Source organism: Oryza sativa, chromosome 5 (assembly GCF_034140825.1).
Source record: "Oryza sativa Japonica Group chromosome 5, ASM3414082v1".
Lineage (NCBI taxonomy): Eukaryota > Viridiplantae > Streptophyta > Magnoliopsida > Poales > Poaceae > Oryza > Oryza sativa.
In genome coordinates this window covers 13,203,374-13,215,613 of record NC_089039.1, presented here as the reverse complement: position 1 = coordinate 13,215,613, position 12,240 = coordinate 13,203,374, and the positions used below count along the sequence as shown (strand labels likewise).

Genomic DNA, 12,240 nt, shown 5'->3' with positions numbered 1-12,240 from the left:
AAGTTTTCCTCCCAAGCCAAAATTGTAATTTTTATAAATGACCCTAAGAAAATGCTGGTGAAATCAGGAGAAAACCCTAAGAAAGTAATGCAAATAATAATCGGATTTGACATGTGGAATTTTTCTTGAGTTCTACATGTCGAAATTCATTAACAGGATTTTTAGTGGAATTTTCAGAGCTCTAGAAATAATTTTAACCAATTAAAATTGAGCAAGCAATATTTTAATTCCAGGGAAAATCCTTTTTCCTTTTTCTTTTTCTTTTTCCTCTCTTTTTCCTCCTTTTTTTTCGAATGGGCCGCCGGCCCATTCCCTCCTTCCTCTCCCCTCCTCCTTGCTGGGCCGGCCGCAGGCCGAGGCCCAGCCAGGCCGCCCCGCCGCCTCCTCTCTCGGGGTCGCCAACAGGTGGGGCCCACCTGTCGGGTCCTTCCCCCACCTTCCGCCGATCTCGCTCGCGCCGTCGCGTCCGCAACCGCCGCCGCGCCCACGTCTCCGCCTCCTCCGGGCCACGTCGACCACGCCCGCGCGTGCGCCGCGTCTCCCGCGCCCACTCTCCTCTCTCTCCCGCTCGCGCCGCGCCCGAGATGGCCGGGATTCGATTTTCGAATCCCACCTCTCTCTCCTCCCCCACTCCCCACGTCGGCCGGCGATTCCCGCCTCTCCCGGCCACGTCCGGTTCCCTCTTCCCCTACTTAAGCATCGCCGTCGTCCCCTCTCACTTTTTCCCCTTTTCGCCGCACTCTCTCGAGCCTCCCATCGCTCCCGCGCCGTGCAACCCCTTGCCGCCGCCTTTTCCGCTACTCCGGCCGCCGCTAGCCGCCGTTAGGGTCGCCGCCAGGCCGCGCCTTCGCCGCCGTCGGGTTCGCGTGGCCGAGGTCCACCCCGTCCACCTCTCCTCCGTCGAGGTTCGTCGCCGGAGCCCTCGTTCCCTCGCACTCGGGTGAGCACCACCTCCACCGCCGCCTTCGGCCATGGTTTCCGGTCGCCGTGGTCCATCTCCCTCTCTCTAATCCCTCTCTTCTCCTTCCTTAGGGCACCCCGAAACTCGTCCGCTCGCCGACGTCGTCCTCCCGTGGCTTGCCGTCGCCGTTCGCCATCGTCCTCCTCCGCGCCGGCCACCCTCGGTGAGGCATCCCCTCCCCTCTTTTCCCCTTTCTCTCCTCTTAGTGCCGCGCCGCCGCTTCAAGTCGCGCGCTGTCGCCTTCGACCGCCGCCGCCTCGCGTGCCGCCGGTCGCTGCCGTCGTCGGTCGCATGCGTCGCCGGCAACGCGTTCGCGCATGCGCGTGCGCGCGCCGTCGCCGTGACCGGTCGGCCGGCTTTGTGCCGAGCCGAGCCTAGCCTGGCCGCCGCCGCACCGTCCGATCGGCCCCAGGCCGATCCGGGCCGTCGATCCCGTGGACCGGCGGTGGATCACCCGCGTGGTCCCGGTCCACGGTAGACCGGCCACCCGTGTGTCGCGACCAGTGGGCCCCGCATGTCGGCGCCGCGCCCCCCCCTCCGTGCTGACGTCAGCCCTGGAATATATTGCGCAATAAATGATTTAAGGTTTTTCTTTTATAGTAATAAACACAGTGAATCTTCTAAAATTCATAACTAATTCATCTGAGCTCCGTTTAAGCCCATTCAAGTCTCAGTAAATCAAGAAAAATGTGTAGAATCCATTAAAAATGGTTTTGTTCCCTGTTTCAGTAGTCTTATAGCCTGTTTGCAATGTTTGCTTTGTATGTCGCTAGATTCCGATTCCTTCGACGCTCCGGTGTACTTTGAGATAGTCGCCGAGGTTCCTCCAGCAGCAGAGCAAGGCAAGTCATGCTTGTCACTTGAACATGTTGATCCTATATTGCAAATGCTCTATTGTTTTCTTTCAAATATTGCATTGTTTTATAATATTACTATGGGATGGTTACCTATTGTTACAGCCATGCTTTTTGGATATCATGCTCCTTTGTTAGCTTGGGGTTATAACATGATTAGAGTTTGGACTAGGAATTGCTTAGCCATGCTTAGTTCAACTAGTTCACAATAGGGAAAATCATATTAATGTTTAGACTGTTGGTTCTAATGATAATGTTGGATTAGTACCACCGCTCTGGTGTTGGTTAATTAAAATGAATCACATGGTGGGCTGTGGGTGCATGGTTTTGCTGGTCGCACCCATGGCAGTTAAGGACCGGTTCGCGGGATGCCCTGGAAGAACTTATAGTACTTACCACAAGCCAGCGTGGGCAACGGCTGGGCTTGTAGTGTAACTTTTCTCTAGCCGACGCATCCAGGCAAGGGTGGGCGTGATGGAGTTTGGATGGGCCCTGCGACGGCCTATGCGGCTTCCGGATTCACCTAGGCACGAGAGGGGACTGCCCGCTGCCTTGCGAGGAGTGGGGGTGAAACCTGAGGTGTGGTGTGCTTGGTTAGAGGGGGTTATGCGAATGGTCCTGTCACGGCCTCTTTCCGGTATGTCGTGGTGACATGTCGGCGCACGGAAACGTGTCGTGGGGCTGTGTCTTGTGGGTACAGTTGTACACCTCTGATCAGAGTAAAACTATTCGAATAGCCGTGCCCGCGGTTATGGGCGGTCAACCAGATTCACCGTGATTAGTCTCACCTTAGTGTAATCCTTTAATTTGGATAGTTTAGGTGGATGGTTGGTTCTGTCGCAACGTGGGTTAGCGTTGGACAGTGGATAGTTAATATTAATTAATTATTACAACTGTTTAAATCTTTCAATCTCTGTTTATAAATGCTCGCTTTATGCAAATGAACCACTTTAGCTCTTCTTTGATGATTCCCTGCATCATACCCCTATTCCGGTATGACTTGCTGAGTACAGTGGGTAGTACTTAGTCTTGCTCTTCTTTTCCCAACCCCCAGAGTTCGAGTTCGGGTCAGATGAAGGTTTCTCCGAGGAGTAGGCTTTGTCCGTACCGTCGAGGATGCCTGTGGAGTGGTGTTCCCGCTGCAGTTCAAGTCAAGGCTTAGCTCCTGTTGTCTTTCTTTCTTTCCGCTGCATTTATGTAAGACTTTTATGATGTTTGTAAGACGTGGATCTGAATGTCAACATTGTCGTTTGTGTACCCCGGCTGGTCCTGGACGGGGATTTTAATGCACATTCTGCTTGGAATTCTATTCGGGAATTTCTGGGCGTGACAACCACCAACGGAGGTTGCGGTGCGAGAGATTGCTACGTACTGGTTCGAGGACCAACGAACGAGTAGAGTTATCTCTCGAACACCAATGGAAGTTTGCGGTGTGAGAGATTGCTACGTACTGGTTGGAGAACCAGCGAGCGAGTAGAATAATCTCTCGAACACCAATGGAAGTTTGCGGTGTGAGAGATTGCTATGTACTGGTGCGAGAACCAGCGAGTGAGTAGAATTATCTCTCGAACACCAATGGAAGCTTGCGGTGTGAGAGATTGCTACGTACTGGTGCGGGAACCAGCGAGCGAGTAGAATTATCTCTCGAACACCAATGGAAGTTTGCGGTGTGAGAGATTGCTACGTACTGGTTGGAGAACCAGCGAGCGAGTAGAATTATCTCTCGAACACCAATGGAAGTTTGCGGTGTGAGAGATTGCTACGTACTGGTGCGAGAAAACCAGCGAGCGAGTAGAATTATCTCTCGAACACCAATGGAAGTTGCGGTGCGAGAGATTGCTACGTACTGGTGCGAGAACCAATGAGCGAGTATAATTATCTCTCGAACACCAACGGAAGTTGCGGTGCGAGAGATTGCTACGTACTGGTGCGAGGACCAGCGAACGAGTAGAATTATCTCTCGAACACCAATGGAAGTTGCGGTGCGAGAGATTGCTACGTACTGGTGCGAGGACCAGTGAGCGAGTAGAATTATCTCTCGAACACCAATGAAAGTGCTAGAGTTGGTTTATTACATGTGTATCTCATGTGGCCAGCATGACTCACATACCCAACTTATAGCATATCCGGATGTCCGTTCGCAATCATGTCGGGTGATCAAGCCGACGACGTTCGCGAGGAATTATCCGTTGACAACCTTTTCTCGAGTAGTCCAGCCATGGCTGGTGCTGTGAGATAGGTCGTCGGTCTTTGTTGGTAGGTTGGGTGCGATGACTCCGCATTTGTCAAGAATGTTCTCGATAATGGAGTGTACTCGACCACAACCTACTCGAATGCTCAATTGTTCCTGAAAATTATTTTCTAGAAGGCAAGACATATAGTAGATAATATCGAGTATGTATTTGAAAAACTGCATGAATCTTCTAGTCTTATCAGGAGACAACAAGCAGATGTAAATATCAGGCATTATGTAAACCGTAAACAAACATGATTTATACAGACAAAAACAGAGCGAGCCCCCAGTGTTAGACCGTAGTCGGCTTAACATCGGAAACACTCGCACAATAGATATTGTATAAAAAACATGCTCTAGGTAAACATAATAAATTATAGATCTGACAATGTTGTATCATCTGAATAGGTACGATAAATTGCATATAAAATATTGCGTACCTTTGTAGATACATACCGGATGTATCTACGGAATTTGTAGATCAATTTGAGAAACCCATCTACCAATTACCTTATTGCGTACTCGTTCGACATCATATGATCTGACATCTTTTGGTACACCGCGTATCTTGAGGCTTGGGTGATCTTGATAGACCAAGTTGTCGATGACGATAATGGTTCCAATCTCGTCGGAAGACATGCTCTGGTCAGGTTAGATCTCCACAGCCGAAGTCGTTGAGTAGCTTGTTATTGGAGAATCCATCTCTTAAACCCATCTCCTCGAAACCCTGAAGCACCAAAATCCCCCTACCTGGCGCGCCACTGTCGACGTTTGATGTCGCAATTATGGTATTTGAATAGTATGGGGATCGTCGGTGCTAAGATATATGCGAGACTGAGGTAAAAGAGATGGAGACGAGGATTTTTATACAGGTTCGGGCCCCTGAATTGTCAGGTAATAACCCTACATCCTGTTGGCCGGAGCCGGTATTGCTCTTATTCACCATAATCACACCAGTACAATATGTGGGGTAGCCTATCTAACTGTTGTCGACATGGCGGTTTGAAGGTATTAGGTATGTGGTATCCATAACCCTGACACTATGCATCTGGGGTTCACTCCTTTGTCTCCTGGACATATGTTCAAATTGCCACAAGGTTTCATTGAAATCACCCATAACCAGCCAGGGAAGATTGGATGACTGTCTTAGCAAATTCAATAATGACCACATCCGGTGCCTGTTCTCTACTTTAGTTTCACCATACACAAATGTAACATGCCACAAAGGATCATCCACAGACAAGCGCACATACGCATCAATATATCTTTCATTCATATCTTTTATTTCCACATGAAACGATTCATCCCAAAACAGAGCCAAACCACCACTTAAACCCTCACAATCAACTCCAGCAAAACCCCCTTAAACCTATCTTATTACGAATACGACGCATCTTATCAACTTTCTGTCTGGTCTCACAAAGGAACACAAGCTTAGATCCTGCCTCGCGAGCCAAGGCACACAGATCTCGAACTGTCGTGGCGTTCCCGATACCACGACAGTTCCAACTTAAGCAACTCATTGCTCCTGGCGGGATCCCATCGTAGGACCCACCAATTTACCAACAACCCCGGGGCTGGTTGCTTCCATATCCTCCAAATCCTGCTTATCTGTATCAACCTGCTTGAAACGCTTAAGCTGCCTCCCTTGAAGGCTGGGTTCAGCTTGATCCTTCCTAGAGGCTGTATCCTCCTGCCCAAATTGAAGAAGAGCCTGCTTAACTCTTCCTGTTTCCTTGATTGCTACTAGGTCTGGAGTTCTTCTCTTGAGTATACTGGTTGTATCTTCTGCCCACGTCTCCCAAAAGGATGCAGGTTGATGTAGATTCGCAATTGCAGGAATCATATCTCCTTTCAGACTACTAGCAGAAACCGTGATATCCTTTGGATCCTTCACCTGTACAGGCTATCCCTGAGATTTGCCAGAAACAGAAAGCTTATTTGCCTGGCTAGCCAACTGATCATCAACCCGTTCATCCCCCGCTTCCTCCCTGGTATCAAACCCATCGTGTGCATCCACCCTTGGTGGGATAGCCTCATCCCACTTCTCCTCCTGAGCATTCCTGGACGAAGAGGAGTTTGCACTCCCTGCACCCCGAAAAACTAGCTTACGAGGTACAATGGTAGAATGCGTTGCTTTGACTTTGCTAACCTTCCTCTCATATGCCTTCAGCAAGGAGCACCGCAATTCTTCAGAGAACTGGTAGGGGGCATCACTGTTAGCAACCTTTTTCTCACAATCCTTATCCGAGTGTCCAATAAAACCACAGCAGAAGCAAAAGTATGGAATCCACTTGTAACGAACATCGAACCGTATGACTACTTCAGTGCCCTGGGCATTGATTTTTATTGCTAGCTTGGATTTCAAAGGCTTCTTCACTGGCAAGTCCACACGAATACGGAAGAAATCATGCCTATTGCGACCATCCTCTTCCACATCAACCTTCCTCACATGACCAAACCGACTGCCATACAACTGACCTCTAGCTTTTATCATCAGGGCTAACGGAAGATCGTATATTCTGATCCATATAGGAACCACTTCCAATGGAACTTTTGAGGGGCATGTCAGGAAAAGCAGCTACCAATAAAGCATCTCCTTTGTGTAGCCAGGGACCCCCCCCCCTTGGAGAACAAAGTTATAATCCCCTTCCGTGCTGAATGTAATGATAAACAGGTTATCACGTAGGGACTTATAGCTCATATCAGACCGCAGCCTCCACGCTCGACCCATGTCATCAAAGAGAGCACTCTGTTTCGGCACTTTAAGAGAGTAGAAACGAGCCAACATTGTTCACTGCCCTGCCTGCTTCAACTCCTCTTCCTCAATATTCACTTCAACCACCTTATCTTCTTCCCCTTCAATTTCCCCTTATGTAAAGGCCTCTAGTCCCTGTGGCTAGGATTGGGATCTAGCCCCTTCATGCTCTAACGTTGACAACAATCTCTGCACAATAGTCTTCACTTTGGGATCCACTTTTGCTCCGGGTGGCAAATCTGTTCTCACCATCGAATCCTGCAGAACTAAGGATTTGTTCGTCGGCACAATCAGAGCCTCCTCAGACGGCTTCGGGTGGGTAATCATCGCCTTGATGATCCCTTTGTCACCCCCACCGCCTGCGGACACCATTGAAGTAGAACCGAAACCTTGAGGACGAACAGAGAATCGATCTAGAGAACTTGGCTTCTGGGAGATTGCAACCTGCGTTTGCCGCACCACCGATCCGTCCCTTAAAAAGAGTTTCAGCAACAAGTCCCTTACCCGCACGATATCAGACCAATCCGATCTCCACCAATCATAACTCCAAAACAACCTTAGGTTACCAATCTGAGGTACATCAAGTTTGATTCGGACTTCAAAAGAAGGGCTAAATCCTTCAGGCCCATGTATATCTTTCCAAGAGTTGCATATAGTTCTCAGAAAGAACACGAAGAACCCAAGGGCAGAGTTCAATCTCGTATCAGATCCTGATTCCTCCCGGCTCAACCGGATAGCAGGCGTAGCCCCTGCAGACTTCCATAGCAGATTGGAGAAGGACTCCATCCATAGCCAATTCAGAGGTTGAGGATCGGTCAGCGTCTCCCGGTCGCCCGGCCACCGCCAGAGCCTATCCCTATGGCATGTTTCTTTGTTCTGAACGCTACTACAGGTAAAGAAAATCTTAACCTTTCTTAGATAACAACTCTTTTAATTCATGTATTAATGCTAAATTACTATGAGGCCTTCGAGATGACGAGTGGGTTGAATACTTTTTTAAGGGTCATGCAATGAAAATATGATTTTCAGTGATCATAAAAGCGTGAAAATATGATTTTCAGTGATCATAAAAGCGTGAGAATATGAATTTCGATGATCTTCCTGACAATGTTGATGTTCTGTTGTCACATCCTGATTTTCGTTTCAGGATTTATAAATTATTTAATAAATTATTAATAGAATTTATATTAAATGATCTTTAATTTTCAAGTGAAGTAAAATGTGGGAAATGAAATTTCTTAAATCTAAAGCATGGATGGATTTAATTTTTGTTAAATTCTCCATGGTTAAGTCAACTCTCTGAAATTTTCTCGGATTTTTTCAGAGCTCAATTCTTAAATAATACAAAGAACAGTTTAGTAATTATTTGATCATTAATGATCTAAGTATAATTGTTAAGAGCTTTTCTTGTTTAAAAATCCTTAACTTATAAATTGTTGTTTAAAAGGAATTATTAGAAATGATTTTAAAAGCCTAAAAGAGAAGATCTAATTTTAATTTGCTAAATCTCAATATAAAAAGGGGCCAGATAAAATTTCATTAAATACTTTGCTTAATTCTATAATTCCTAGATTTTTCTGGGATTTATTTGAGCTAAGGAAGTATTTTTAATAAATGGAATTGCATTTAAGAAATAATTTAATTGAAAAAGGTTTTAAAAAGTCTTCTTTTGGCTTTGGGCCGAAAGTCGGCCCAAAACCTCTCTCTCTCTTTCCCTCGGCCCAGCCGGCCCAGTCCGCCGAGCCGCCGCTCTCCTCTCTCTCTCAGCCGCTGACAGGTGGGCCCCACTTGTCAGGTTCGTCTTCCTCGAGCCGCTGCTGCCGCCCGAAACCCTAGCGCGCCGCCGTCGCCGTTTCCTTCCAAATCCGGCCGCTCCTTTCCTTCTCCGGCCGAATTGATTGAGGGGAAACAATCTCCGGGATCTCCTCTACCTTTTCTCCTTTGGAAACATCGGCTAAATCGTTTTGGAAGTTCGTGGAATAGAGTTCGATTCGGATCGGCCTCTTTCCTTCAAGCCGCGAGCTTTCCTTCTCGTCGCCGGCCGCCGTGGGCCTTTGCCGCCGCCTCCCCTCTACCCGTCGCCTCCTTTGCCTTAGCCTGCCGTCGCGTCTAGCGCCGCCTCCGCGTAGCCCTAGTCGCCGCCGTCGTTGCCGTCGGTTCAGCCGCGCCGCGCCGCCGTTGCAGTCGCCGTCGTCGGTCGCCGTCGCCACCATCGGGTTCGCCAAGTCATCGCCGTCCCCGTCCACCGTTTCGCCGCCGCCGAAGACCGTCGGAGCGCCGTCGCCGTCGTCGACCCGAAGAGCTTCGCCGCTTCCTCCTCGTCGCCGCCGCCGTCCGTTGGTCTTCCGCCGCCGTTTTGGTCACCGGTGAGTTCGCCGCGTCGTCCTCTACGTGCTGGTGCCCTCCGTTTGTGCCGAAGTGCCGCCGTTCGCCGGCGAGCGTGCGCCGCCCGAGCTGTCCGCTCCGCCGAGCCGCCGCCGCTGTCAGTGACGTCATCGCTGGCGTCATCGTCCCTTCTTCCGTGAGCCGGTCGTGGACCGATCGATCTCAGCCGTCCGTTTTGGATAGGGTTGATCTCGGCCGTCTGTTCCCGTGAACCGTCGCCCGTGCGCCCGGTCCACCGAAACCCTAGCCGCTGACGCAATAATCCTTCTTTTCCTTTTCAAAAATAATTCATTATTGCGTCATAATTCAATTAAAATCTATATAAAGGTTTTAATCCGATTTAATCTTTAAAAATTCATAACTAATTCATCTTAACTCAGTTTAATGTGGTTCAAGTTGCAAAAGTTGTATAAAATAAAGATCTACATATTAAAATTGTCCATAAATTGAATTAAATTTATTTAATTCTTTTTAAATGGGCTTTAATTAGATTTAATCTTGTAAAATTTATAATAAATTCATTTGAAGTCAGAATGAGGCCGTTCAAGTCTCATAATTCATCTAAAAATATGATCTACATGTTTGTTTACTTTTTATGTATTGTTTATTTGGTTTTTATTAGTCTTTTTCCTCGTTTTGCGTGATAGCTTGTCGTTTCCGTCGTTGCGAAGGTTCGCGAGTGCGCCGGAAGTATTCAAGAAGATTAATTGAAGACCGATTATTGCAAGGCAAGTCACACAGATCCTAAACACAATCCTTTGAGCATGTTGATCCTATATTTAAATTCTCTATTTATTTCAACTGTGCATTTATTTTCGAATGTCACTGGGTGGTGTGAACCTATTCCTTTGTTATGGCCTGTTTGCATTGATTACTTTAATCCTTGATACCTTGGGTTATTATAATTTGACTAGTTGAGCTTTATATATTGGTTCAGCTAGATATTAGATGTGATCGCTTAGCCATGCTTAGAAACATTAGCACACAATTGGGATAACTAATGTTTCACTATCACTTATGGTTATGTTTAATGGTAGCTCACGATGGTCAATCGTGATTGGTTAATTAATTACTTGCCAACTAAAACTTGATAATGGTGGGTTGTGAGCACATGGTTTTGAGAGTCGTGCTTATGACAATTAAGGACCGGTTCGCGAGCTACTGTTGTGAAACATTAACCGTGCCAACCACAAGCCAGCGTGGGCAACGGCTTTACCTTTTGTATAACATGATTCATTGCGGAGCACCAGACTGAGAAGTGGCGGAGATAAGCCCACGGGGGTCGCTGGAGAGTCCATGCCTTGTTTTATAAGGGGGTGATTATGATCCAGGAATGGTGCACTGTGGTGAGTTGTGTTATGCAGAGGGTATTGTCACAGCCTCTATTCGGGTACTTTCCAGTATCGCGACGCATGGTAGACATGATGTTGAGGCTGTGTCTTGTGGGTACAGTGGTACACCTCTGGCCAGAGTAAAACTATTCGAATAGCCGTGCCCGCGGTTATGGGCGAGTTGAGCAATGTTTTTCGTGATTAGTCCCACACCTCTCACAATAATTATGGATGTTATACCTGATAATAATTTGCTTAGCTCCTGGTTTGGAGATTAGATCTGTACAGCCGGGTATGGTTGTTCAGGATGGTTGGGCCTGTGCAGCATGGGTGTGCTGTTCAGTGTTGATTAAAATTCCTGATGAATTACTCCACTGTTTTACTTCTCTTAAATGTTTTGCTAAATGCTGCTTTTGCAAATGAGCCAATATTATGCCATCCTTTGGTATCCTTGTGCACTTGCATATTTGCTGTGTGGCTTGCTGAGTATGTCATATGCTCACCTTGCAATAATCAATCAACCTCAGTTGAAGAAAAAGGATCCAGAAGGAGAAGACGTTTGGCTTATACCCCAGTTGAGCTGCCTGTGGGAGTGGAGCTGGAGCTTCGCTAGATTTTATTTTCCGCTGCAGTTTTCTTCATGTTGAGGACTAAGTGCCTCTTAAGTAAGTATTTATTCGCTTTAGTTATTGATGAATCTGTATATTAAATTGTCAGTTTGTGTACCTCGGCTGATTCCTGGACGAGGATTTTATGCACAAATAAGTTCGGAAATTACTAGTGAATTTCCGGGCGTGACATCTGTTTTGGTGTCTGCCTGTCTTTGGCTTGGTTCTGGGATGTGTGCTTTTTGTGGCCTTCATGCCAATGGGCTGCGGGAGCCCCCCCCCCCCCTCCCCCACCACTTCAATGCACTTGGCTAAATTTTTTCTTTATCATGAAAAATTCTGAAAAAGATTGACAACTTATATTATAGTGCCATGTGAAAGATCAATTGGAGAGCTTAAAAGCTCTTATACCAATTATAAGTGCACTGCGAATAGTTGATGTTGTGTGTAGAGGGGGTTGTGAATAGCGGGGAGTAGTGATACTCCTCTTTTTGATTCGGCCAGGGTGTAGGTATGCACAAAAGTTCTTTTACGTGAGAATCAGAGGGAGACATGTGGTTTATATGGGTTTGGACTACTCGGAAGCGTAACACCCTATTCCTATGTTCTTATCTAGATCCCTTGCTGCAATGTGTATAAGATGATAAGTTTCTTCTATTATAGAGCTGGAGAGGGTCCCTGTTGTAACGCCCCGATTTTCGTTCGGGAATAAAAATCAATTAATAATACATCTTCTAGAAATTAAATAAAAGTTAAATCAACTTAATCAAGTGAATTATTGGGAGAATTAAAATTTTCCCTTTAAAATTTATTGGCCGGAAATATTTTGTAATATTCTTTGTGCCCTAATGTACTCTCCGGAATTTTCCTGTGAATTTTCGGAGCTCGAGAAATAGTTTTAATAGCACAAAGATCATTGCATCAATTAAAATAAAAAGAAAACAAATAAAATCCTCCTTCCTCTCTTTGGGCCCCTTTTCGGCCCAAGTCTTCCTTCTCTCCCGCGGCCCGCGCGCCCCTTTTCTCTCCCTCTCGGGCCGGCCTCCTCCCTCAAGTCTGCTTTACCTCCCTCGCCCGTTTTCCCCTCTCTCTCCCCGACAGGTGGGACCT

General features: G+C 47.1%; 1 protein-coding gene across 1 annotated transcript; it reads right to left on the bottom strand.

The window, feature by feature from the left end:
* Positions 1–5,317: 5,317 nt before the first annotated feature.
* On the bottom strand, positions 5,318–7,682 carry LOC4338327 (uncharacterized). Its single transcript, XM_015783537.3, has one exon. It carries the CDS (start codon positions 7,590–7,592, stop codon positions 6,948–6,950), a length of 645 nt encoding a protein of 214 aa, XP_015639023.1. The 5' UTR covers positions 7,593–7,682; the 3' UTR covers positions 5,318–6,947.
* Between the last annotated feature and the right edge of the window lie 4,558 nt (positions 7,683–12,240).